This window comes from Babjeviella inositovora (assembly GCF_001661335.1).
Source record: "Babjeviella inositovora NRRL Y-12698 unplaced genomic scaffold BABINscaffold_3, whole genome shotgun sequence".
Taxonomy (NCBI): Eukaryota; Fungi; Ascomycota; class Pichiomycetes; order Serinales; genus Babjeviella; species Babjeviella inositovora.
The window spans coordinates 737,444-764,676 of record NW_017566840.1 but is presented as its reverse complement, the minus strand read 5'-3'; the positions used below and the strand labels follow the sequence as shown (position 1 = coordinate 764,676).

General features: G+C 47.0%; 10 protein-coding genes and 2 non-coding genes across 12 annotated transcripts in view; 5 read left to right on the top strand and 7 right to left on the bottom strand.

The window, feature by feature from the left end:
* BABINDRAFT_121346 (KRE1 domain-containing protein) overlaps window positions 1-350 on the bottom strand; it is a 966-nt gene extending 616 nt beyond the window's left edge. Inside the window, exons 1-2 of the mRNA XM_019126942.1 lie at window positions 132-350; window positions 33-55 (exon numbers count right to left, since the gene is read on the bottom strand). Coding sequence (XP_018986543.1) covers window positions 33-55; window positions 132-269 — 161 coding nt within the window. The 5' untranslated portion in view covers window positions 270-350. The remainder of the gene's footprint in view (window positions 1-32; window positions 56-131) is intronic.
* A 454-nt stretch (window positions 351-804) lies between these two features.
* Window positions 805-1,145, top strand: BABINDRAFT_121290 (uncharacterized protein). Its single transcript, XM_019126941.1, has one exon. The coding sequence runs from the start codon at window positions 864-866 to the stop codon at window positions 1,035-1,037; it is 174 nt and encodes a 57-aa protein (XP_018986542.1). The 5' UTR covers window positions 805-863; the 3' UTR covers window positions 1,038-1,145.
* Window positions 1,146-1,577: 432 nt separating this feature from the next.
* BABINDRAFT_160601 (uncharacterized protein) lies at window positions 1,578-5,472 on the top strand. The gene has a single exon (XM_019128330.1). It carries the CDS (start codon window positions 2,011-2,013, stop codon window positions 4,999-5,001), a length of 2,991 nt encoding a protein of 996 aa, XP_018986541.1. The 5' UTR covers window positions 1,578-2,010; the 3' UTR covers window positions 5,002-5,472.
* Window positions 5,473-8,710: 3,238 nt separating this feature from the next.
* On the top strand, window positions 8,711-10,530 carry BABINDRAFT_160600 (uncharacterized protein). Its single transcript, XM_019128329.1, has one exon. It carries the CDS (start codon window positions 8,902-8,904, stop codon window positions 10,072-10,074), a length of 1,173 nt encoding a protein of 390 aa, XP_018986540.1. The 5' UTR covers window positions 8,711-8,901; the 3' UTR covers window positions 10,075-10,530.
* A 4,065-nt stretch (window positions 10,531-14,595) lies between these two features.
* BABINDRAFT_121234 (uncharacterized protein) lies at window positions 14,596-16,043 on the bottom strand. Its single transcript, XM_019126940.1, has one exon. The coding sequence runs from the start codon at window positions 15,640-15,642 to the stop codon at window positions 14,686-14,688; it is 957 nt and encodes a 318-aa protein (XP_018986539.1). The 5' UTR covers window positions 15,643-16,043; the 3' UTR covers window positions 14,596-14,685.
* BABINDRAFT_t109 lies at window positions 15,730-15,812 on the bottom strand. The gene has a single exon. It is a non-coding gene; the product is annotated as a tRNA-Lys (tRNA).
* A 564-nt stretch (window positions 16,044-16,607) lies between the features above and the next one.
* On the bottom strand, window positions 16,608-17,634 carry BABINDRAFT_160598 (uncharacterized protein). Its single transcript, XM_019128328.1, has one exon. It carries the CDS (start codon window positions 17,249-17,251, stop codon window positions 16,937-16,939), a length of 315 nt encoding a protein of 104 aa, XP_018986538.1. The 5' UTR covers window positions 17,252-17,634; the 3' UTR covers window positions 16,608-16,936.
* A 300-nt stretch (window positions 17,635-17,934) lies between these two features.
* BABINDRAFT_26830 (uncharacterized protein) lies at window positions 17,935-19,794 on the bottom strand (the record flags this gene model as incomplete). The annotated part of the gene is made up of 2 exons (XM_019131389.1): window positions 17,935-19,213; window positions 19,253-19,794. Coding segments are annotated over 2 exons (1,821 nt in total), but the record flags the coding sequence as incomplete, so codon positions are not given.
* A 390-nt stretch (window positions 19,795-20,184) lies between these two features.
* BABINDRAFT_160597 (uncharacterized protein) lies at window positions 20,185-20,827 on the top strand (the record flags this gene model as incomplete). The annotated part of the gene is made up of 1 exon (XM_019128327.1): window positions 20,185-20,827. A coding segment is annotated over exon 1 (266 nt), but the record flags the coding sequence as incomplete, so codon positions are not given.
* A 634-nt stretch (window positions 20,828-21,461) lies between these two features.
* BABINDRAFT_160596 (uncharacterized protein) lies at window positions 21,462-22,216 on the top strand. Its single transcript, XM_019128326.1, has one exon. It carries the CDS (start codon window positions 21,493-21,495, stop codon window positions 22,156-22,158), a length of 666 nt encoding a protein of 221 aa, XP_018986535.1. The 5' UTR covers window positions 21,462-21,492; the 3' UTR covers window positions 22,159-22,216.
* Window positions 22,217-22,368: 152 nt separating this feature from the next.
* On the bottom strand, window positions 22,369-22,449 carry BABINDRAFT_t108. Its single transcript has one exon. It is a non-coding gene; the product is annotated as a tRNA-Ser (tRNA).
* A 432-nt stretch (window positions 22,450-22,881) lies between these two features.
* Window positions 22,882-23,756, bottom strand: BABINDRAFT_7029 (uncharacterized protein; the record flags this gene model as incomplete). Its single annotated transcript, XM_019132554.1, has 3 exons — window positions 22,882-23,105; window positions 23,150-23,400; window positions 23,626-23,756. 3 exons carry the CDS (start codon window positions 23,754-23,756, stop codon window positions 22,882-22,884), a joined length of 606 nt encoding a protein of 201 aa, XP_018986534.1.
* Window positions 23,757-27,233: the final 3,477 nt, after the last annotated feature.

Here is a 27,233-nt window from a genome sequence, read left to right as displayed (position 1 = left end):
CCGGTGGTGACACCAGTAGTAACAGCGCCGACAGCTGGAGTAGTGGTGCCGGTGGTGATACCAGTAGTAACAGCGCCGACAACTGGAGTAGTGGTGCCGGTGGTAATACCAGTAGTAACAGCGCCGACAACTGGAGTAGTGGTGCCGGTGGTGGTACCAGTAGTAACAGCGCCGACAACTGGAGTGGTGACAGCAGCAACGGCATCGGCAGCAATGGCAGAGGCAGCAAGGCTCAGCAATAGCAACAAAAAGTACGTTCTGTGTAGCATGATATATGATGTGACAGGCTGTTTGGACGAGAAACGAGGATAAATGAGTGTGACGACTTCAGGCGAGAAAAAATGTGCAACTTTGGTTAGAGGTCTTCGGCTTGTTGTGTTGCTCCGAGGTCTAAAAATAGCCGGGCTGTGTAAGATCCAAAAAGTAGCTCGATTATATTTCAAACTCTAGTCTAGGGTAGCCTGCAAGGACAAAAGTAACCAATAAGGACAGATCAGAGTGTGTTTGTGGTAGACTTATTGCAATATGGACCAAGTCTCGTGTCTTTGTTTCCAAGGTGATCTGGCAGGTCCAAAGGGATGGGGCGTGTAAAAATTTGTTAGCAAACAAAAGAAACGAAAAATTACGCGAAGGCCGAAGTAAAGGCTGGGCGGTCTAGAACCTTAATTGAATAACGATCACGTTCGTGCATCGGCACGTGCGACATACAAGGCTGAGCGCGTTTTTGAGGCAAACAGACAGTAGGACATACTCACAAGTTGGACAAAGGTGTTCTTTAACATTCAATGGTGGTTTATCGTGGATATTCGAGAAATCCATATCGGGCCGGAATATAAAACTCTAGTTGGTACTGGGGTGTCATTATGGTTCTTTCAACTCGCGGTAAGGACCAACTGTGTACGTCATCATGCATAGCCAATAGTCTATATTTTAAAACTGTTATGTTATGCATCAACTGCCGTTTCCCGTCCCGAGTGACGTGTGATATGGTGTGTAAAGACCTCCCTACCCTCCTCTCGATTACATATAATGTATAAAGTAGTCGCTCATATCCCCTAGAAAGAAAAATAGCTAATTAGATTGAGACTATAGACAATATTACTAATTTCCATTTTTCAATTTTAGCAAAGATATATATATCTTGGTTATATATGTAACACAAAAAATAGACTCAAAGGTTTATATATAATATTACAATACAAAATGAAAAAAAAGAGAAGCCAAAACGAAAACAAAGTTAACTATAAAGCTAAAACAATATTTCTTTTGAAGCATAATTTAGCTTATTTTTGGCGTCGGGGATCTGTTAATCGGTAAAGATATGATTCAAAAGGGCACTGTATCGCGTATCTTAAAATCACCAATCCTCTCTGAATTTGCCTATATATATTAGCACTTTATCAAGTATAAAACATTGTTTTCTGAGATAATATTGTTGCCCGAGAGCACAGAATAAAAACTCTGCTACAAGGGACGAAAAACTTGTTTGTTTTATCGGCCAAGGCACTAGATGGGCTTAAGCCGCATACAGCCACCCCCTGAACCGTCAATACACCATCGCCTCACAACACGGTATAAGGATTGGTCAATTATTCCTTTAGCCATAGATCATAATCTAAATCTACTGCTTTTTTTGGCTCCTCCGAATTCAGGATGCCCAACCTCCCTTCGGAGCCTGACCTGAGTGATTGCGGTCCAATAAAGCGGGGTGAGTAACGACTACCCATCCCGCTGTCGTCACCCCCTGTTCAACAATTTTATCAGACAAAATTATTATGACTGAACAACTCAGATTTAATTTCCTAAACGACTCAAACCAAATATACCGCACAATTGTCGACTTGGATTATTAATCCACGCCCCCCCCCAATGTTTCGACATGATCGCGTGTGTATGACGCTATGTTTAATTTTAGCTGCAGGCCTGCGGCACGGCAAAACAATGCGCGCTCTTATCGTTCACTTATGTTTGTATCCCTTCCGCTGCTAAACCTCGTTTCTGGTTATATTTATGGCTATTTCCCATACATCCGCTGAAAGCCACGATTCATTACCGATGCTGAAGAAAGATAGTGAGAGCGGAGAACCGCTCATGGCCGCCGCCAACACATACCCCAGCTCGGTCAGACTGGCCCAGACCCCCAAGGTTGGGCTGGTGGCAAGCTTGGCCAAACCCAGACGGCCCCACATGAAGCGCAACGTGTCGCTGAAACTTGTATTCTCCGTAGATGACGGTGAGGACGAGGTGGTCCACGAAATGGAGCGCGAGTACCTCGAAGGATACTCGGATGCGCTCAAGTTCAGGCTCAAGCTGAGAGTAACCACCCCCAGCAAAACTAGTTTGGAAGTTCCAGGCTCCCCAAACGTTCGTCAGAGGATCACATCATCACCGTTACTCCGCAAAACAGATGAGTCTGCGCCCAACACACTCAGAAAGCGTCCCGCCGAGCTTGAATCGAGCATTATCGAGAATCTTCGCACGGCGGAGCTGAATCTCCGCCTTTTGGAGTTTATCGAGGACTCTTCTGCGACCCATTCGCCGCGCGAGTCCCCTGGGCACGGGTCGCCACCGCGCCGGGACTCGGTCGATAACTTTGAGGAGCTCATCCTTGAACACGAAATTTCGCGCGAGACAAAGACCCCCAGCGACTCCTCCTCAACCAACTCCATGGAGTCCATGACCCTTCGCGAGAGACAGAACGCAATCAACAAGACCCACCCGTTCGGGATCAAGATCTGGAAACCGTCGTTGTACAAGAAGAAGCGGTCGGTGGAACAGGCGGCAGAGGACGATATCCACGAGCAGAACCAATTGAACATTACGTGGGGGGTATATCTAACCAACCTCATCTGGTCGCTTTCCTTCGGCGTTCTCCTCTTTCTTGCGTGCTGTCTCGGTGCCTTGTTCAACCTCGGGTTATCGCTCGCCGGAACCGTGTCCAACCTCGACTACTGTCGCCTCTGGTTCGACCTCGGCCTATTCTTGTGGTTTCCCTTCGGAAAGTACGTGCTCTTAACCAAGGACGAGAACTACATCCACGAAGACGTGTATGACGGAAGGTCTGTCAGTGAATTCCGCAAGTGGCGCAGCGAGGAGGAGGGAAGATTGTTCTTCATTCCGCTGCGCCGCTCGGAAGTCCAACCATTGCTCGGTGATATTGCGGAGGGCTCCTCAAATCGCCGGGAGAGCATCAGTCACGACGAAGATGCGGTCAAGAAGCGTTTCTTTGGTCGCGGGGACTGGAACCTCAGCCGGATCGTGTTCTACGCCTATTTCTACCTCTTGTTTCAGCCGCTCATGTACTTTGTCAGCATTGTCTGCTGGATGTTTGTGTTCACCATCCCCATGGGCAAGATCCTCAACCTCCTCACCGGGCATCTCCGCCGCCATCCGTTGGCGCTCTCCTTCCCGAAGGAACGCAATATGAACGACGAGCAGATTCAGCAAAAGAAGGCCATTCTCGTGTGCACCTACAGGGTTGCGGGCCTCCGCTACTACAAGTACACCGTCGACGGGACCAACATCTTCTTTATCAACCTCATGTCATCGGTACTCTTTGTCATCTTTGACTACTACGTGCTCCGTGAGGCGTTTGGCTGGCGCACCTGGTACACCGACGACTTCTTCATCTTCGGGCTCTGTCTCTTCTCTATCATTCCGCTCGCGTACTTTATCGGCCAGGCCGTGGCGTCCATCTCGGCGCAGTCCTCGATGGGCCTCGGTGCGGTGATCAACGCGTTTTTCTCTACCGTAGTGGAGATCTTCCTCTACTGTGTGTCGCTCGACCAGAACAAGGCCAAGCTCGTGGAGGGCTCAATGATCGGGTCCATCCTCGCCGCCGTGCTTCTTCTTCCGGGCTTGTCCATGTGTGGTGGTGCTATCAAGCGAAAGACCCAACGGTATAACCCAAAGTCCGCGGGCGTATCCTCCACCATGCTCCTGTTTGCGATCATTGTGATGTTTGTGCCCTCCATGTTCCACCAAATGTATGGCTCCTACGAAATTCAATGCATCGACTGTGAAACCACCTCGCTCTTGTCCCAGCTTTCGGCGATGGGGGAGAAGGCCATCCGGGACTGCAAGAAATGCCACTTTCTTCAACCCCCGTTGGTGCTCGACCTGTTGTACACGGACTTCCTCAGACCCTTTTCGGTTTTCTGTGCCGTGACGTTGTTTATCGTCTACGGTATCGGTCTTTGGTTTACACTCCGGACCCATGCCGCCATGATCTGGGCTAGCCAGATCCAGGCCCCTGCTCCAATCCATCACCATACCACGCCCTCGGTGCTCTCTCTTGATCACCCCACCCCTGTCGCTGCTTCCACGGGCGTAAACCCTAGTTCGGTGGCCACAGGCACAAACCAGGTCCCTAGTGCTAACCCCGTCACACGGGTCAGAGCTCCTCAGAAGCCCTCGCCAGCGCACACGCCAGTACTTGCCCCGGTCACCACCGAAGAGGCAGGAGGGCACGAGGGTCCCAACTGGTCTAAGCAAAAGTCCACAATCATCCTTTTGGGCGCCACCATCTTGTACGCAGTCATTGCAGAGATCTTGGTCGACACTGTGGACGTGGTGCTTCACCGTTTTCCGATCAACCCCAAGTTCTTGGGGCTTACGGTGTTTGCATTGGTGCCGAACACTACCGAATTCCTCAACGCCATTTCCTTTGCCATCAACGGGAACGTGGCGCTTTCAATGGAGATTGGTTCTGCCTACGCCTTGCAGGTGGTGCTTATCCAGATTCCCGTGCTTATCATCTACACGGTGGTGCGCGACTTCAAAAATGTCAGCAGCATGTTCACCCTCGTGTTTCCGAAGTGGGACTTGATCGCCACCATCATGTCGGTGTACTTGTTCACGTACGTCTACGCCGAGGGTAAGTCTAACTACTTTAAGGGCTGCATCTTGATCCTTACCTACTTTATCATCATGTTGGGCTTCTGGTACAACGACAAGATCGAAGAGTCCGGTATATTCCACCGCCTGTTTATGCTTATGTGAAGGCCTAGCCAACGGTGCATGTGTAGGGCAGGGGTTGTATAATAAATGTATTTATAGTTGTGAGGCGAGGGGACATAATGTTTTATAAGCCAGTGCGCTTGTTTGCAAGTTGCTGTTTCTAGACGCTCCCGACGGTATTTGCCAATCGACAATCCCTTGGCAAAAATTATCGCTCAAAGTCTATTGGGTAGAGATTTCGAGCTTGTACGACAGTTACGGGACTTATCTGCTTATATGAGACTGGGATGTGACCTCCAGAGAGAGCAACCTTGGCTCTGGGTGATACAAGCTGCCAAAAGGATTGTCGTTTAATTTCAAGCGGCTGATTTTCCTTGGAAGCTATTATACCCCTATTAGTATAGAACTGGGCTTGTTGCATAAAGCTCCTGGCCTTTCCGAGAATCGTTTCGAAGATGTCATGCGGGCAGTAACTTGGACTAGACGTTAAATTGAATAACCAAATTCAGTGGCAACCACTTTAAGTTCCCTAACCAATCCCAGCATAAGGATCGACGAGTTAGGGTGAAGATCGGCCGGAGGTGCAGGCGTTACGCTGCAATTTGACACCCTTTCGGACTCCACAAAAGGAGTAGATGATCCAAGCAAATGACTTGCATTACCCTTCTATGTACCAAGATACTCTCAAGTCAGTGAAATATACATTTTCATACGAGTTTGATTCCTTTAGGGTATGAGGTTTTGCTGTACGAGACCTGCATGTAAATACCCTGCTTGCGTTTTCCCACATCGTATAGTACGCGGATTAAGCAGCCTTGCGCTTCATCATCCCCATTATTGGTACAAAAGGGTATAACTACGGAAAGAGGACATGCCTTGAATTGGCTGGAGATCTCCTTCGATATGTGTCCCTTGCGCACTGCTTGCCGATCTTTGTCTTGCCTATACTGTATGATTCTGCATTCAGCAAGTACAGCAACGCCAGGTCTAAAGAGATCGCCGCCGTACTCCAAACGACGCTGTCTAATTAACAGAGATCCTCGGTATTACTTGACCTGCAAAAAGATATCCGCTTACTTTACCCGCCGTACAGGCTACAGATTTTAGGAGCAGCTCAATTGATAGAGTTTTGTTGGGGCGGAAGTACAACGGCCACTCAAGTTATATATTTAAGATAGGCATACAAGAGCAACGGCTACAGGGAAGAGACTATTCGACCTTAGGTTGGTATGCGTCTGACGTTTGTATCATGCCAGAGGACCCCAGGGGTTTCTGAGCTTTTAGTTGGGACAGTCTGCCTTATTCCCAGTCCCCACGACAACACCAGGCCTGGACACCAGCACGAATGATGACATAAATTGAGATTCAAACTAAGGCCTGGCCATGACCTAGCCCCAGGTTCTGTTACTGAAACTCTTTCCGAGAATTGGCATTTCTGGGAAAGTAACAGGGGCGATCCCCTTGGGCCTCAATACGAATATTCGCGGATCTCCCCGATTACCTGCTGGGTTGCTATCTACTACCTTTCATGGGATGCACGTTGCTGATGTCCGGGGAAAATACGTTTAAGAGGCATCACACATGTCTTAAAATTTCACAATTAATACAGTTATCGCCCATACCGTAATGCTGCAGCCAAAATCCCCCTTCCCATGGAATATGCGACCCTGTTTACGCAGAGTTTTGGCCAGTCCCTGGTATGAGGTGAATGGTGACTTCGGGCACGGTTGTCCTCACATCTCATGCTGAGATGGAGGCCACCCACGTTAAACAAAATTGCAAGCAATAACCATTTATCATTGAATGAGAATACTCTGTTATATTATCAGAAATCTTATCAGTGTTGCAAAGTTACATATATCATATGGCGAGAAACCCACCTTACGGCATTTCCTGTCGATGAGGGTTCACGTAGGGATTCAAAAAAAAATTTACGAGATCGAATCCAGGGGAACTCGGCGTTTCATTCGCTTGCTTTGGTATTAATTTAGGAGCTTATAAAACCAATTCCCCAAGTAGTTTTTCTATAAAGGTTGAATCCCCAGTGTTTTTGCTGTGCCACCACGCTTCACACAGGATGGATGAGTAGAAACCAAAGCATTATTACCATCCCCGGTGATAAGGTGCCCTCACATCGTTTTCGCGGCTATGAATTTTATATCAATAATAATTATGACTAGTCCGGCTAAAACGGACGTATATCTAACTTGGGCTCGGATATCATTGTATTGGTGCAGCGTACGCATGTACATTTTGGCATCGTACCTTTGAAATTGTTGAAGTATATCCGCAGCCTTAGTACCACAATTACTCGACACCCGGGCCTACCAGGTCGCTCGTAAATGGAGATTGCTAAATGAGCGTATCTCCTTCCCGGCGTAGAGGTATTACTTTGTACTTTGCTATAGATTGCGCTCCTAACCAGGAGAAGAGAATAATTGTGACTAGGATTGTGGGGAAATGATAAATCAGTAGCAATAAATTGCAGTATCCTCCGAGAGAGACTGATCACCACTCTTTCAGGGGAGCAATCTACATAATCACCTTGTTAAACAGTCCTATATCCTTCAAAAACAGTCCATCACGGTCTCATCTGCATTCTGCCTTGCATGCAGTGGTAATCGAGTGACGAAACGGTGATCGAGCGATAAAAGGGTAATCGAGCGACCAAAGGGTAATCGAACGACAAAAGGGTATTCCGTACTCCATTATACCCCGTGCTATACATGCCTCTTCCCATGCTATCTAATCTACTTCAGTAGTACGCCTGGTGTCTCCATAAGCCAGTTCATCAATATAGGGTCAAGTCTCTATAAAGGAAACCATAGACTCGAGGTATGCCATAGAGTTATTATATATGGCCGTTAGACCCGACCCCCCCTTATCAGATCCACGGACACGTTTCCTAGGTAAAGATTGTCCCGATTAGAATTTAAACTTTCACCCAGTCTTCTAAAAAAAGGAAAAGGTAGAATCTCAGCCCTTCGTCCCAGAGTTCCGTAACCCCCGGTGGAAACTGTCGCCTGCAAGCAGTGTTTGAATTAGCTAAGCCGCACATAGCTGGAGTTTTGAGCCAAATGCAGGCCCATTCGTCCTTTCCGAGCTGAAAAAAAAAATGAGTTTCAACGCTATAGTTTGCAACTCGGGCTCCAGATGGAAGATAACGCCGTGCCAGAAAGCATTGATGCTTCTCATACCCGGAGACAGGATTGACATAGCGGAATTACACGGACACATTCCGCTTAAACTCCGTTGTTCGCAGGTACTCGCATAGGATGTATAATATCAAATGATGCAGATTGCAGCTAGAGGCGGTGCAGACACTTGGTAGAAGCCCCAAGACGCTAGCGACGATCACTGCCGTCTCGGTGCAGGTCGCAAATCGACCTACTACCCAACTTATGCACGTGGACATGTGCTGGCTCAATCGGCTGTCTAATGCCTCACGGAGTTTTATTCAGCACCCGCATGGCTGCATGCATATGTACGTTCGACAATAGGCCCATGCGTAAGCTTCGCGCTGGTTACATGAAACTCAATCTGCACATGTGCATATATGCACATCCCTCCAGAGTGGGATCTGGCAGGTCATATCTTTAGTACCACGGCCTTTGTGAGGCCTACCTTCATGTTGCTGGAGGTGGGATTGGAGGATCGTTTCCGATGCACCTATAGATTAACGCTTATATGCGGACGTTGCAGCTAGTGTACGTGACGAAGCCTTATACAAGGCTCCAGACAGGTGACGCGTCGCAGGTATCTTTCTTTTTTAGACCAACACCTTGGAGGACTTCTATAAGTAGTTGAGGTCCCGCTGCCTGTATCTAGTTGTGACAGTTTAACCAACAAACCTAAAAACTATAAGTCATGATTTCTTACTCTACACAAGACCAGTCTTTGTACACGCAGCCCGAACCTCTTCTGTTTACACGGCCATTTAACATGGAGGTGCCTTCCGGGTATTATAACAACGCCATAGTGCCGAACTTTCAACAGTTGGCTCCATTTGGTCAGCACCAATACGTGGATGGCTGCCTTCCGTTCCCTCAAAACGTGTCATTTCAGATGCCCCAGCCCCAATCCTTCTACTATCACCCACAGGTCTCTCGCCAGTATCTTGTCGGCACGAAGGAGCCGTTTCCACAGTACTCTGCGTTTAGCGCTCCCCTTTACCCTCAGGTGCCCGAATTCTCACAAGAGCTTGCGCAGAGCTCGTATCCGACTCCAAGTGCGTCCTACGACTACTACCCAGAGGCCCGGTTGTCAGACCCTTGCGACTCTCACGCTGACACCAGTTTGATAGATGCTTACTCGCCAGTCGGTATGGTACAACCAGATACGGCTAGCTTACTCTCTTTGCCGGGTATGTCGTTCAAGGCAGAAGAGCTGCACGCTCCCTTTGTCGAGCATGCTCCACAGGGGTTTTACTACAGCGGTCACGAGGCCATGGCGGCTCCCGTTCCCTTCCAGGGGATTGGGGTGCAGGAAAACACCCCTCTTCCCTCACCGATGGACGACAGAAAGTTCTCCATGGAGGTGAGACATGCGTTGGACACCTCCAAATCCTCACTGATCTCCAAGGGTGTCGTGAAGCCAAGAAAGAGCCCCGCGAAGAAGTTCCGGAAGCCTGTGGTGATTGAGGACTCCGAGCACACGACACAGCCTGGGCCTATCCCCGCCTCCGTCAAGCCCGACTTGATTATCGACGAAGCCAATGGGGGCGAAGAAAAACTTCTCTTTTTCTACTCCACCCAAAAGATTATCAAGAAGTTTACGATTAAATGTGGCAAGCACCGGAATATCGCCTCCCTTGAAGAGTACGTGGATGCGTTGATCGCCAGCGGTGAGCTCTCCGAAAAGTACATGGTAGACAACTGCGTGTATCCGCGTGCCCTCTGCGACGCTGCGAGCTACACGGGAAACAGGTACAACTACGAGAAACAGTGCAATAAAATCGGGTGGTTCTTGTGTTTTTTGAACGGTGAAGCGATTATCGGCCAGCGGGGGTTGATTCAAAGGGCGGTGGATTCCTGGAGAAATACCCGCGTGGAGACAAAGTTCAAGTCCAGACGGGTGCGGAACCAGATCAAGGTGACCACCGTGGATGCGGTGTAGTCAGGCTACAGGAGTGTCAATAACTTGCTACGAGGCAAACGGTAACGGAAAATTTAATATATCTTTATGTAGTGCCCCTGGTCGAAGCGTGTCAGTGTAAATTCCAGAATCGCGCCTCATTGTCGCTACTGCTCTTGTACCATGCCTCCGAGCGAGCCTAACCTCCATCTGTCATTCTACTGCGCCACCATAGGCCGTATGCTAAAGCTGCTCGTTGCGTTTTTGCAACTCGGTTAATGCTTGCTGCATCCACACTAGTCAGGTGCGCCCTGTATGGGATAGTCACTAGTCCCTCACAGTTTCTTCTTTACCTCTCGCTAAAATGTAATCTCCGCGCCGCAACCAACTGTTAAGTACATAGTTTTGGTGGCTGTAATCCAGATTCTTTCTAGGTTTTGTAGAACGTAAACCCAAACAGACTCAAATAGCTCTGAACTGAATGCACGTGGGTGCTTCTCGGAGTCTGAAAGACCCTGGACCACATCCGCCTTCTCGAAGGCTGCGAAGCGATTGATAGTGCCCTATGAGGGAGTGGCCCTGTTGACTAAAAAAACAAGGGCAGACCCATCTCTTTCCAGCATGAAATTTGCCCATTGAGAGATGACGTGTATATAGGCGTTAAAGCATACGCTGCTGCATGCTAACCTCATTTCATTCATGTAAGCTTGGAAAGAGATAGCCATTGACCAAAGATCGAGCTGCCAGCCGGAAAACAATTATGCGCACGCATGCGCCATGCAAAGCAGCATAAAATGCATGCACATGCAGAAGGCTTCTAACTCTGACAAGTAATACGAGCCCCACACTCCCTCGTTAGACTAGTGGGATGTATCAATTCGTCCATGCATTGATCGGCTGGCTTTCCATAGCCTAGTGCGTACGAGAGAATTTCGAAGGGACACTATTCTAGATTGGCCCATTGAAAGTAGTCATCCAATGCCACCTACCGGAGATATAGTCTACTGTATATGCCACATTTTTATCTCCCGTCTAGTTGCGGCGTTCAGAAAGCTGCTTTAACCATGGAGGTTCGGCTCGGGACACGGGGCACAAACAGCTACAACCTTTCTCGGGACTGCGACAACCCCCATCTCTCGACGTGTTTTCCGAGCCCCTACCTTCCTCAGGACCAACCGTTCTGAAGGATTTCTTCTCTCGCATGACGCTGCCAGCATGAGACATGAAAAAAGGAGCAAGGGTGGCGGAAGCTGCATACAGAATCGTAAACGTAATATTGGTTGCCAGGTAGTTTCAAATTTCGATAACAGGACGCGAACGTTCTACCAGATATCGCCTAGAGCAAGGTACTCGTCTAAACGCGAACTGGAGACTCTACTGGAAAGAACTTAGGCTAGAACTATCACATAGCTTTAGGCCTCCTGTATTTAACCGGCAGCTTAAGGATGCGTGCACAGGATTCACACGTACGGCGTCATATCTAGGCTCGGTCCCCGCTTTTCGTCCGCTGGCTTGTCTGCCATGTTCTGCAAGCGTGACGAGAGAAGCTTCCCCCGCTAGTGATTGGAACGGTTTAATATTATTAAGCAGTGTATGAAACACGTGGAGCTGTGGGCCATAGCTACGGCCTCCTGTCGTTAGCCAGAAATGGATGATTCTGTAAACGCGGTAGAGATACCCCGGTCTTGCCATTGAAATCCACTTAGCCGCAGCTTGCTTCAGCTCCCCTCTCGGTCTGGTGGCCACAATGGCATCACATGTAATTTTCGCATGCGTAATGGTTTTTCGGAAGTTTATCTGGATCTCGGCTTGAACTAGCACCTCTGTATTTCTGGCCGGACGTAGAGTCTGGACTATGGCACAAAGAGCTAGACTATGCGCGATTTTCTAAAGAGATATCACGCCGTTCTATTGTTTGCGCTTTGCATTTGTCATTGAATCTGTCGTTTGTCAAAAGTCTGCACAGCCGCCTTAGTCCATGAAAAGCAGATCTTGTATGAATGACTGTTGAGTAAATATATGGAGCCACTAGCAGAAGCATAGCAATGTATGGAAACCTTAACCTTGCATCGTAATGTATGGAATTTCAGCCCCACATAGTAATATCTGCGAAATTGCAACCAGGCGGGAAGGTAATATATAATTTTAACTCCTTCAAATATATATATATATAACTAAGAATTTAGGCCAATTATAAAGTACCTATACGTGCGTATACATAACGATACATCCTCAGGTCATCTATAACTGCTGCGATTTAAATACGAATATATAGATTACAATCGTATAAATACGAATATATAAGTTGCAATCGTTCGAATACGAAAGTATAAAGTACAACGGTCGAAACACAAATACGTAAAATACAATAACTGATACATTAACCATTAGGTATCTAACCGACTTAAGTTACGATTGACAATGTACGGTACAACTTACTATAGCACCACTGCGCTACACCGAAATTCGTTATAGATTGTATATTAAAACTAATACTCCTTGGCTCTGAATTCATGTATACGTATCTATACATATATGGCTATATGTGTTACAAGCATGAAGACAAACAGATACCAATGTACATGCATCTATAGAGACTCTCAACATCGGGGGATAGCACTAATCTAATCCGGCCGTGATATATAGTCGGGTACGTAAATCCACGCAAATCTAAAGTAATCAGCCCCCCCCCCGATATATCTTGCTCATGGTGTCCGGATCTGGTAACAGTTGGATACAGTCTGCGCATAGCGCTGCTTAGTTTTCGTCCTGTGAGATTTTCTCCTCCTAGCCATCCAGCAGACAGTCGCAGAAACTTAAATCTTTAGCTCAGTGGAGCCAAATTATGCGATAAGAAACTCTTGCTTGTCAGTAGTGATTTAATTAGCGAGAAATTTAGAAGGGGGCACAAAAGCCTCGAGCGGGGTAAGGTTACACCGGCAAGAGCCTACATAATAGCATACCTAGTTCCGGTTACGATGTTCAAACTAACGACTTGTGTCACTAATCATTAAGTTCAAACTAACGATTTGTGTTACCACCCACTAAACTCAAATTACCGATTTGTGGCACCACTCATTAAACTCGAGCTGATTGATGCGTGGCTGGTGACGTATCGATCAGCTGCCAGCTTTTCTCATCAAGTGTTTCATTTAAGTAGAACTTGAAATTGCTGGGCTTTTATCTAAACAACTGATAATGTTGATTGTAGCGCAGATCGTAACCGCACAAGAAAGATCACCGCATGCGCATGTCCACGCTCACTGTGACGAAACTGTGGCTGATCTACAGACGGAGTCCCAAAACAACGATAGTTACCAGAGGGGGGTTGTCCTAGCCATCTGTACTGGCTTTTTTTTTTGCAATAAACTAGGGTTGTCGATGCACCTTTTAAACTTTTAGCAGACTGTCTAGTCTCACCCGAGCTGATATACATATCCCACCCCTGCCGTGACCAGGAGGCACGTTCACTCCACACAGACATCTGATTACCAAACAGGCACCAGCTTGACTCGATTCCCAGGACCCGCACCAGGAAAGTATCCTCAATTACCCGTATCTTCGAGGCAAGCGATTAGGACAGTAAATCCTGAATCTTTCCACGGAATCTGTCCCCACCGATGAGGTACAAGTTTTCGGCGTACAACGTGGGGTCGCATAAACGCATTTTATCGAGCCCAGACAAACGATTTTTGGTTAAGTGAATTCGTGCCGCAACACGTATCTGAATAATGCACGAATACCTATATGTTTGCTGTAGTTACATACGTATTCATATTTTCGACATTGAGTTAAGATATGCTGTTGGCCAGTAGTTTACAGGGATTGCGGGACGTGACTAAAGTTGTCATTGGGGAAAATAAGACTCAGGCTCCTGCCTTGCAGCGGTGCATTTAGTTATGCGAAAGCAAGGACTCTCGGTATCTATTGAGATCAGTGGTGCATGTGAAATAGTCACGATTGACTATGAGCCGCTGCTCACACATCATCAAGGCACATCATTGGAGCCCATCAGAGCCCATCAGAGCTCATCGGAGCTGAGATAAGTACCAAGACTTGTATTCAACCAAGCATCAACTAAACCAAAAAGTGCAGAGCTTCTGCGGGAGTATAACCTTAAACTGTTAGCTATTTAGACTGGTGATGGAGCGAATGTATACATCAGAAGTGGCCCCTTCACGTGGTTGACTAAAACTGCATGACTTATAGGCAAGCAGGATAGACGATTAAAACATCAACTTTTTATACACTAGCTGCGGTAGTATCACCTATCAAACAGCCTGGGGAAGATACCAGGACACCAGAATCACGTACAGGGATACAATTGGGCTGTTTCCAGTATTTCGTTACCAGGAGTGACAACGATTAGATTTTTGTTGGGACACTTCCTCTTTGGCGTATTTTTTGTTGGGCCAGTTCCTCTAGTTGTTGCCTTTTGGTCTGCAAGGAATCGCAACCGATTAACCCTTGGCATAAACGCGTGTAAACCGACACGTGCCTAGCCGTATGGGCGGATCTCCAAACCGTAAGGACAGACATGGAACCTTTTTTTTTACTTCGGTTATCATAATACGGGTAAGTATTGTAGGGCAATATTCTGATTTCACCCACCACACGGTCATTACCTGACCGCGGTCGCCAGCCATAGCCCCCTCAGATTGGAGGGGTGACGGTTTTCAAGACTCCTGCGACAATCAGCTCAGGGTTGCTGTTTTCGTAGTAGAACTCCACAATTTCCTGGTTCGAGCCCCAGTGTAGAGACGGTTCCATCTGTACATTTGAGATCATCTTCACCTTGAGCGGGAGCAACTTCATTGCCGTCAACTTCACCATTGCTGGGATGGCAAACTTGTAGTCGTGAATCGCGCAAATGACCTTCAAAAACTGCTCAAAATCGCTATATACCGTAAACGGTAACCCTCCTTGCACCAAGCGATGGTTGCGCGTGAGGAGGATAATATCCCCATAGTACCGGCGGACCTCGGACGTGACTTCCACACCCTGGATAAGCTTTTCAAGCTCCAGTACCCTGCCAACAAAGCCCGAAGACTCGACCACAGAAGGGCGGGACACTTGTTTAGAAAGCGCTCTGGAAAGCTGTCTGGTGACACCTCCGGAAACGTCGTTGATTTCTGTTGCAGAGGTAAGGGGACGTTCCCTATTGCCCTCAGCACACGAATGGTACTGTTTGAAGAAAAATTTCACAGTCAAAGGCGGGGGGATATTCACTTCGGTATCTTTCACTATGCGGTACACCGGAACTAGAATCGGGGTTCTTCCACATTCTTGGTTACGAGCAAAGAAGCCGCTCACACGCTCCTTTTGGTTGAGATATTCGAGGAGACACAGTTGCACTGAAGGTGGGGTTTCTTCGAGACCTGTGACATATATCACGTGGTGTGAATTCCTTGGGGTTTGTAGTTCTTCAATGATCTTCTGGATGTGTTCCACGGTAGTGTGGGGTGAGAGGCTGAAATCACTGCAACCAATACCCAACGTGACTGCGTCTTGGAGCATAAGTTCCACAGACTTGGCTGGAGTAACCGACGCTATGACATAGTTCTTTCCAAGGGCTAATCCTATTAGAAGCGAAATTGTGATGGAATCCATTGGTGGAAGGGAGTAAGGGCGAGAAAAAAATCTGACAGGTGTGGTCAAATTTCTTTTGATCTGCAGGTCAAAAATAGAAGTTATCGAAACCCGACGCGGGGGTCGAACCCGCAACCTTGTGATCGCGTACTGCTAAGAGTCACACGCTCTACCGATTGAGCTAGCCAGGCAAACTAACGGCACTTAGAAATTAAGGATCCACATCCGCTTCTCGCCACTTATACCACAGGAAGTCCTTTATTCCCCGTTAGCAAAGAATCTTTTTACCGGGTACGCAGAAGCCATGGCCAATATATACATATCGCTATACACGGAGCTGAGCTTAGGAAGTTTATACATTTGAAAATTCAAAAAGCTGGGACTCCAGAGATACAATAGATGGAAAACAATTTCGCCCAGTGCTCAGAGATAAACTTGGCCTATGTAACGTGAGTCGAGCGATTGTACATATATGGACTGATACATGCATCGCTACCCTCTAGAATCCAGCTGAATAATTTATCTCCTCTGACAATCCCATTGCCCTTGAAAAGGGTGAGGGAAACTAGTGCCGATCTGAATTTCAAATGCTCTACCGTATACGAAGCTTTCCACCCACATTTATCCGCTACTATATCGGTCTCCATAGCTGTCATGTAGTTCAGCATTACATCCGTCTAGAACTGACTAAATATTAGTCTTCACAGCTGCGCTCCCATTTTTAGGACCCGGTTGCATGAGGTTAGCCGCCCACCTTTTAAGGATATCGTCTAAGTTTCCTGGAATTGAGTTACACATTGATGCCAAGACTTACTATAGAAAGAATTCGTTGCCTTTTGTCACACGACAAAGTAATTCCTCCATCTACCCGAGGTACTTCTCTATTCGGCTGTGAAGTAAAAGCAGTCGGAAATTATGCGTTCTCCGGATTTTCGTACACCTGTAAGGCATTACGTCCCAGCCTTGCAGTGCCGATCTGCCAGCGTGGAAAATGCGCCAAGAGTTGGCCGATTTCAGGCTCAAAAATTAACCAGAAATTAGTCCTGCACAATCTTAAAGGCCAGGATACCAGTTCTGAAGCTGATATGTCGTCTCGTTATTATCATAGAGGATTATGGAATCAAAAATCTGAAATGCAGGCCAGGGGGTTCACTAAGTGCCTTGATTTACTGCCATGCTTCTTCACTTTCGCCAAGCCGGAATTTTCTGGCTGGACCGGCAACGAGGGGTTCACCTGGGTTGTACATGCAATGGACAAGATACTCAATACCGCGCTATGATGCTTAGATTGGGTTGCATCGTGTACCAAATTCCGTCAATGCAAGGTGTGCTGTGCACCCTTAACGACGTAAAGTGGAGTCTCGGCCAAAATATTTACCTGTAATCTACAGGCCATTTCAGTAGACAGCCCCTTGACTTTGAGAGGCCAAGAAGGGTAACCAGATGGGGGGTTAGTAAGAGTATAGCTGCTATAATCCTGAAGACCATGTAGCATGTCTTCCCCCACGATCCCAAAGAGACCCCAGTGACAGGCTTTCAGGGACCATACACATTGCTCATATGCATTTGGAAAGGGAAGAGAGTCCGGGTTGGCTTTTCCATCTTGTGCCAGAAATAGGCAACCATTCATAATCCACAAAGTTGAGTCTGGCTGTTGCCCTCCAGATCTTTTGCACAAAATCAATCTCCTTGGACGCTCCGGGTTTATATAATTCTGGCCGTGGATGCCAGATTATCCGAGGCAAAGCGCTTAATAGAGACCGTTTTGAATTAAGTGCTATACGCAGAGTTTACTGATATTCTCAACAGAGGGGAATAAGGTGGATTTGGCCTTTCATTCCAACTCTAGCGCAGACTACAACCATAGGGGGTACTCGCCCTAGAGACTTTACCTTTTAAGGTCAGCTCCACACGGTCCTTTTGATTACGGATATACCTTCCATCTGGTATCAACACCTACAATCAAGTTACAAAATAATATCATTCCTGTTAAGTTTACATAAGAGAGACGAAGGCAGACACAACTAATGTCAAGAGACCGTAGCCTATAACGCTGAACAGAACCGGGGTCAACGATACACCTGCAGCTTTGTGGGAGGAAGATGAGGCGGAGGAGGAAGCGCCGCTAGTACTAGAACCAGAGCCAGAACCAGAGCCAGAGCCAGAACCTGCGCTCACAGTGGAAGAGGAAGACGAGGAGTTAGAGGAAGATGAGGAGTTAGAGGAAGACGAAGAGTTAGAGGAACCACCGCCAAGTACGAGACTGAGCAAGTCCTCTTCACCAGAAGGACTGGTGACATTGGTCAAGCCGGTCCCGTTGGTGAAGCCGGTCATGGTGAAGTTGACCAAAAGACCGCCATCTGTAGCTGGGTTGCTGATGGTTCCGTCCCAGCAGTAACGCTCGAAACACTGCTTACATTGGTCGGACTGGGTTATGTTCTGTCTTTCCTGCTCTCTTCTGATGACGGCACAGCCGACACAGGCTTGCCATTCGCTATCCAAAGTGAGGTTATAACGCGACATGGTTTCAAACCCGTTGACAACCATCAACTTCTTATCTTCGTCCGTGTAGCTGAGCTCGAAGGTGGAAGTGTTGGAGTAGAAGTCAAACGGACGGTTGGCAATGTACACCACAAGCGGCGGAATATCCCCGTTTGCGTTCAAGGTGGTCAAGTTCTTGGCGTCACAGCCGAAGAAGGTTGGTCTGGCGGTCAAGTTCTGCTGCAAGAACGAATAGCTGTCTGGAACATACGGACAGACGATGCTAGAACCCTGCTCGACAAACTGTCTTTCGTAGGTGGCAATAAGCGCAGTTCCACTTGGCCAGGCGTCGTTGTCAAAGGCAAATACCACATCTACGGAACGGTCGGGCACGAGAAGAGGCGGTAACGGAATGATTTCCCCATCCTCACCACCATCAACGAGGTAAAGCGAGCTGTTGTGGGTGATCTTGGAGTTTTCGTTGGTGGTGTAGTTTGTTCCCAAGAACGGATTTGGCGACCAAAGCGCAATGTCCTGGTAACTGTTTTGCAAATAAGTCAAATACTTTGTGAGGAAGGTCTGGTATATGGCCGGAATTGACAGAGAGGTGGTGCCGTTAAGGGTGGTGAGGAAGGTGTTGAAAAGCGAAGCAGAGGTCCCCATGAGGAAAGCCGCGTTATCAAAGCCCGCGATACATTGGTCACTGTTTGGCACACCGTTGGTGACGTTGGTACCCGCATACTTCAAGTCAGAAAACGCGTTCAATGACGGATCCCAGGAACCCATCTCGAATGGCGAGAACTCAAACACGGTCGAGTTCTCGTTGGTGACAAACGTGTTTGGCTCTCTACCAACCGACACAAGAATTGGGAACGGCATATCGTGGTCAGAGAAAATGGAGCGGTCTCTCAAGTCGGTCCACAAGAGCGGGGCACCGTAGTTGTTGTCATTTGGCTCGAAGAACGCATGCGACAAGCCAAGGCCCCAGGCATCGGAGAGGGTAGTGTTGAAACCCGCAGCAACCTTGGCGGCTATTTCGTTCTTGATCCCGGTGAACCCATCACTGTCTTCCCAGTAGTTCAAGTGGTCATACAACTCGGTGTTGTTGTCACTAAGAATCGCACTGATAACCCCAGTCAAGCCGGAAGACGTGTTTAACAACTGCTGTGTGGTGGTGAGGTTCCACAAGACCCCGTCATCCAAGATCTGCTCCACACTCGTGAAATTGTTCATTGCCAACGTCCCCACGAGCCACGAACCCCCCGATAACCCGGTCAAGTACGTGGCTGCCTGCAACAAACCACCCAACCCGTGCTCGATAGCACCTTCCGTACGGTTATCAAGGGCCGCAAGCTGTCCCGCACCCACGAGCATCGCACGGTACCCACCACCACTCACGGCCAAACCGATATTGATGGAGTTGTTGGCCTGCGTGGAGAGGAATGTGGAGGCATCGAAATCCGTCATGTTGGCGTTTTGGAGGAAGTTAAGCAATGCTTCGTCGGTCTTTTCGTGACGCGCCGCCACCCATTCCTGTTCATCCTTGGAAAGGCCATTGGCCTTTCTCACGAGGGATTCACCGTCATTGAGGGAGGGGCACGCAATCTTGCCGGGAGCGTAGTTGCCGGAGGGGGACTCTGCAAGAGCCCGTGTGACCAAGGCACCGGTCACAAATAAACTGCTGATCTTCATCGAAAGGGTGCAAAAGAAGCAATTGGTGTAATGGATAAAGAAAACAGTGTCGGGTCGGCGAAACAGCGGTTTATATATTCCCCACATGGTGAGAATTTCACCAAGGATAGACTATGGCCTCCGCACATGCAGCAAGGCGATCTAGTGAGCCGTTTATGGTAGTATATGCGGCTTCATGAAGAATTTTCTCATGTAAAATGTACCGTTTTGGGATGAGATTGTACATGTTTTTCCCTGTTTGGCTCAAGAACCACTCTCGTCCTGCGGGGCTGCATGTGATTGGGGCTTTAGGGCAGCTGGGGGCGTCATCCCCTCATTGTCAGTTATATACATCCCTCTCCCGTCTATATAAATTTCTCCCCAGTGCCGGAAAATCATTGTTATTAAAGGCATTCTCAGGATGAGTATTTTCCGAGAATCAGATAATATGACAAGAGGGTTTCTTCCAAGCTCTTAAACGTCATAATAAGGTTCAAATGAGACAGACCTTAGGCGAGGAACTGCAACAATCTGTTTTCCTGAGTAAGGGGTCAGTCGTGACCATATGCACCTGGCACGAAGAGATGACCTTCCGGGTAAGTGTCTGTAAGTACAGAGACTTAAACCAGGGTAAAATTAGATTTTCCGGACTATTCACACAGCAAGTGAGATGGGAAGCCAGTTATGTCGCCCGAGATAATCCTCAGTGGCTTATTTATCACGATGGGTCAAGGGGCAGCTGGTCCGTCGGCGTTACGTTTAGGTGAGATATCTTCATGAGTGTATGGGTGCTACACACGAGCGACCCACACAAACCCCTTTCCAGTCCCTTCCACTGGTTAGATCTTTACGTTAGTATCGTAAACCTCTTTTGCAGTAATATGGGCAATTTATATGTGCAAACTTGCCAAAGCCATCAGAAAGTCCGGATCTATTGTATTGTATCTGTAGCAGCATAGAATGTACACTAACCTAGGCCAGTCAAGGCACTTTGAGCTATATATATTTTTTTATCGCCAAGGTATTAGATTTCAAAAAAACAAACAAAAAAAACGGGATATCCCCGAATAATGGAGTGTCAGGACAAAGGAGTTTTAACCGGAATATATCGCGCCAGGTGTTTTCACTCACTCCACGTCACACCACTCGAAACCGTCAATTCGTAAGTCCAGATGTCACTAAAGTCATTTCAGTGAATATCAAGACTGGGTGCCTACTAGCAACCCCCAACTATTTCTTGAAAACGTACACCACCCTGCAATTTTATTTTATTTAGCTCAGTACCTTTTGCCATGGTACTAACATTCTGGCTGTCTCAGTTTTTTTCACCTAAATATTCAAACTACTCATAGCATACTAAGTTCCCTTAGATCATGTTCCTAGCAGAACCAGCCGGTAATCCAGTAAATTAAATCCGGGGTAACCCTCACTGTTGATCTAGCTAGCATCTGCTACAGTATCAACAGGGGGGAACTGCCGTCAGGACACTTTGTAGATGTTTGCATATCTTCCTGCGCTATGTGACCCTGTTCAAAAAGAGTCCCTGCGGCAACCGCCAGTGTTACCGGGCACGTGCCCCTAACCGCTTACATAAGCCAGTGTCTACGGGTTTCCATAAGCGGAAACGCGTTACGATTACGTTTGGCGTCGCGTTGTTAAAGACGTGTGAACACGTCGTGCACTATCTCCTCTCCAAGTCTACCCATAGATCACCTTAACATGATCCTCCAGATCCTATCTTATGTCGGAATTGCTGTCGGTTTAGTATTGCTAACCCTCGCTATTGCACTGGGCCTATACTACCTTTCGGAGCTTGTGGAGGAGCATTCTGAGCCCACAAAGCGTTTTCTCCAGCGCATGATCTTTGCCAACATTGGGCTTTTACTCTCCCTCTACATGTTTGATGGGTTTCCGTTAAAGTTAGTCCTTATGTCCTTATTCTCCTACTATATCTACTACCAGAACTTGAAGAGGTTTCCTTACGTGCACTTTACCGATGCGGCCTTTCTCATATCGTGCGGTCTTGTGCTCATCAACCACTATTTCTGGTTCGCGCATTTCAGTAATCCCCACATTCCATCCTTACAGGAGCGTTTAGCCGACGGGTACAAAGAGCAGCCCTTGCCTACGTTTTCCGAAGTGGCGGCGTTTTTTGGTATCTGTATTTGGTTCGTCCCCTTCACGTTGTTCGTCAGTTTGAGTGCCGGTGAGAACATTTTGCCCACTATTGGCAGCGATGGTAGAGTAGCCAGCGACGGGAACCAGTTCCGGAAGATCGGGTTGGCCAAGCACTTTGTCATCCAGGCGAGAGAGAAGTTGCTTGCGTGCACCAGAATGATGGGCTGGGAGTTGGACCGCAACCGCAATTCCATTCCAATATACTAAGTGGATTGGCTGTACATATAGCAATAGATGAAATATACATCTGAACGTAGAAATAATCAGGAGATGGTATAGTATGTAAAGGGTGAATCAGATCAGCGCCTGCCACAATTGGCTCGCTCGGTCAATGAGTATACATTTCAATCGAAACGAACCCCAACATGATATTGGACACTATTCGGTAAAAGCTGAACGAACTAAAAAAAATCATGGCGACATTGGCAGGATTCGAACCTGCGCGGGTAAACCCAAGACATTTCGAGTGTCTCGCCTTAACCACTCGGCCACAATGCCCAAGATTAGGAGTGTCGACAATCTACCCAGGTCTGGCAGACTCTCCTATCCTGCTGTTTCATCGGTCTGGGGTCGTCTGTGATTTAGCCATAGCGACTGATATCATATTCCATCCTAGATAGATTGCCTGGACTTTGGTACCGGCGTAAAAATCAACAAACAAGGATTACTATACGAATGCGAAGGATACGCAGATTGGCTTTAGTCTGAGTGATGTATGACCTTCTCCCTTATTCAATCTTCATGCTAGAATACTCAAGGCGAAGTTCATACGGGTTGGCAAACAAAAATCTGAGCACGAACAGCCAGTTCTAAACCAACTAGATAAAGTGACTGCGAAGCAATTTCTGTATAGGCCATAATAAATTTCAAGCATAGCGTTAGATAGATCACAATCGGAAACCCCACTGGGGGCTTTTCCTAGGTAACAGCCTACTTGCAGCACTCGCCGATAAACCCATAGATCCTTTCGAATGTTAAAGTGAACGTGGTACCGGTTCTGGACTTTACCACAATCCCACCGTTGGCAGCGGCCGCTTTGGCTTCACCAGTGGTGCAAGCGTAGGAAGGCACGATATCCAAAGCCGGGTTCTCGGTAAAGAAATGTTTCGGTTTCAACAACAAGGAAATTGGCTCAACAGGAATCAATGGGAAGTCTTTGGGAGCAGGGAAGTGCGTTATATCAGAGGAGTGGAAGAACAAAAAACATCAGTGTTCTGGATGTTGGCATTGCTATCAGCTGTCCCCTCGTGCATCCCTCTGACCCCATCACCGGAATATTGTGGAACGTGCACACCGGAAGGATACAATCTATCTTCCCTGTATGGAACAACCTGGACCGGAGTAGAGGCCCATGAGGCTCTCTTATCCACAAGCGAGACTGGCTTTGCCAAAAGCGGTGGACACTGAGAGAAAATCAACTTGTAAGAAGCCGGTTTACCCAAGTACGGACTGATAGACTTCGGGTCGAAAATATCCCATGTTCTGTCCCGTAGACGACTCATAATTGGTCAAGGACTCCTTCACGGTCTTGAAAACAGTCTTCTTCAGCATAGAACCCGTTCCTGTACATATTTTCCAGCGAGCCTAATGGATGTGGGGAAACTTTGACATCAGAGCAAGTGGCAGCTACCATCGCCGTCAATACGCGGGTGAAGACGCAAAGACAAAATTTACCGGTGGTTGTGGGCTAACACATCAGGATAGACACAGGTAACCCATGGACCAGCCTCCTCGTTGTCAGACAAGACGTGGGTGTTAAGAAATCCGGTCAACTTGACCTCCAACTTGATCGTACCGTCTAGCATAAAGTTCTAGCAGATACAGTACTCATAGCTGGTAGCAGTGAAAACCTGTGAACCCACCAACTTGGTGGCACGGGTGACAATGGTAGTGGTAGGTGGATAGAGATCGGGGAATGGAGCAGGAATTATTTGAGGATTTCGAGCTCTATTTATAGATTAACCGAGGATAAAGAAAAAAAGAATATTTTAGTGAGCTCTGAGAAGTTGTATCCCGTAAAAGACGACTGGTTGCATGTTTTAGTAAGGTATCAAACAATGAAACTTTTCACCCCACGCTTCAAAACCGATTTCCTGCACCTCATCGTTTATCAGTATACCTATACCGGATTAGGCAAAAACTACCGCAGCTATGGGCCGGAGATAGGGATATTAGACCCGACCTGAATAATCGCCTTTTCTCTAAACAGGTTCCGGATAGTCGCAGGTGCTACCTTGGTAGGCTACACTATAAATCGGACAAGAATAGTAGAGGGTTCAGGGGTTTCCTCAGTAAAATGGCTGAGCCCCAAACTCACCCTGCTTATGTTGATTTCATAGGATATGCAAAGTAGGAGTTGATGCAGTTTATTATAGGATGAATACATGCAAATGGCTCTTCGGATTGGTGGAGAGTGGGAAGTAGAGTCTGGGGAGTCTAGCGCTTCTGGTTTCCCCATTGGGCAGGCGAGGCCCCCATAGAAACGCGTATCTCCATCGATGTGCTGAACTAGGAGTTATTTGAATGGCCAACTTAAACGGATGCTTAGTTCTATGGTCCACGAGGAATTTGTGGCTTAGGGGCAAATATAACTGATGCATTGATTGGGTTGAAGCTTGGTCATGATTTAGTGGCATTTACAAGTCAACGCTGAATATCTATAAAAGTAGCTGACATTAAAAGTCTACAGGTTTGACTGCCGGGTATTGAGACTTCAATTATAAGACTCGATTGATTCTTACGTAGTCTGCGAAAAGACCGAAAAAAATGCGTGCTCCCTATTTTAAGCCAGACCTTGGCCGTTCCAGGACCACTTGTGTATTCCTCTTATAAACGCCCAAGGTGAACCTCAAATGATTTCTCGATTAAAATAACAATTACCAACGGGCTTTCAAGCTGTGCATATACCCTACTGGCAGGTGGAAAAAAAGCTAGTTAGTTAACCCTCACAACATGTGTGGGGGGCCGACTCTTAGCTCTACAATCTCGAGCTTCAACGAAAGATATACTAACAGCTCAACCAATATGATAATTAGACCTTGGTTTTCGTGAATCATTGATAAAAAGCTTCCCTACCTGGAATCTTTTGGTTCCAGAAGTGGTTACAAATCGTCGTCAGATGCCGTAACTATTGAACCATGAGGAACAAAACTTGGCAAATTGAAAAAATGAGTATTATTGCTCGTGCCTGGTACATAGGGTGCTATAATGGCGTTTCTCACCAGTATCAGACACTTACTCCAAATATGAAACAAGAAAATTTCTTAATTGTCGGGTTCATTTTATATACAAGAGTTGCTTACTGCTTTGTATGAGTTTGCACCAACTAAGAGATCACCCTTATTTTGAGACCCTTAACGGATTAGTTTCGCAATTGACAGTTAGTAGACAAAGTAGCCGATCCCAGAGTATTGACTAATACTTCCATGCTGCCAACCAAAACTGGTAGACCGTTGGGTCGGGAAAACCAGCCAGGTCCTAGTGGATAGCTGACAAAGAGACAATAAGACATACTGTCAACTAATAATTGGCCAGCCAATACCAATTAGCAGTTAGTGGACCACTAAAGTGCTACATCTGGAAACAGATGGGAAAGTGTGTATAAACTAGGAGTGCTTTCAAGACTATTGTTTTTGATTTCAAGAAATTTACTTTAGACCCAGACTCTCGTGTAACTACTATTTCTTCAAGCGAACAGCAGCTAGTGAACAACAAAACTCTAAAGTACCACCAACATTTCAGAACCAACCTCGTCAAGAGAGCAAGGTCCAGGGCATCTATCAAGCAGCGGAATACTGACAGGGGGTGTAAAGATTTTTGACCAGGCCAAAAGATTGCATGGTTTCTAGACATTACCTGCAGTATCGCCTCGTACTAAGTAATACCCTAGGCACTTCTCTATACCTCTAGACTTTAAGTTTCTTTTTTGAGATTTTTGGTTAACCACCAGACTCTTTCCTATTCGAGACCAGAACTCTTACAAGGGCATATGGAAATGCAGGTTGCGGACTTACGATGTATGTAGTCAAAAGCACGCCTGAAGCAGTGATTCCGTTGTCAAAGTTTACGACGACATTGAGGCTTAAGGATACCTGACTAAATTTTTATAGTCGTCACTGAATTACTAGATTTACGTTTGGACCAGTCTGTTCTATCCTACAGCTGAAGGATTTTACATCCTCAAATGACATAATCACAAAACGTACGGACTTGCAACCTGGAGCATTCGCCAATTTGAAGTCCACGTTATTGTCTCGCTCGGTACTAGTTTCGAAACCAAAAGCGACCTCTGAATGTCTCTGTGGTGCACTTTAGCTTTAGATTTACGAACAATAAGCCTGCTCTCTTGCTGTATTGTTAAACGCTCTAAAGTTCCACCAGGGATACTGTCCGGGGCCCCTAGACGAACCTGGGGGAAGTATTACTAGAACACCTGAGGCTAAAGCCATCCGAGAATTTAATAATTCAAAACGCGTAAAGGAGTAGTGAGAGCTAAATATAGCTGACGTCAAGCGAATATCCCTGTCTTTTCGCGTAGGGATTAGCATGAATTACCTTGTGCATTAATACTGCCTAAATTTAAGCGCGGTGAGACAGGGTGGCATGATTCCTGTAATGCAAGTGATGCAGCTATTCCCTGTAATAAATAGTCTAATTGCTATAGTACAGTAGTCTTTGTAGTAATAGCAACAATGCCGTATTTCATTAGTAAATGCGACGGGACGAGATATTTAACAATAGTAGATACAATAAAGAATGCAGTTGCTTATTCGGCATAGGATAAATGTCTAAAATAGGAGAAAATCCATTACGTAGTATCTGCAATTATGGATAATCAAAGATCTTGTAGCGCAGAGGCGGCTAATACCTGCAGCGGGCTAAGCCTCTAGCGCCGACAGCGTGTTAAAGGCGTCACTGTACACATGCGTCATATGGCTCGGCCGGATCCATTTCTCATCCGGAGCGGCGTGGTACGGCTATCTCACAACCTCCCCACCCTCCCACTTATATCAAGTGTCTAAGGCAATCAACAATATTTTCTCTTAGTTGAGAATGTCCACCATTACCTGCTAGATATACCCCCAGACAGTCTATTCAGACCACTTATGGCTCCTTTCTGTATTAACTCACAGCAAGAGAGTAACGGGAGGAAATACTAGTCCAGGTTAAGGTGGACGGAACGATTGGGTCTGCATACTACTAGAAGATGGCGGGGAACAATACTCACCAGCTACAGCACAATATCCATCTGATGGTCTGGATTCTATATGCACAAATCCATG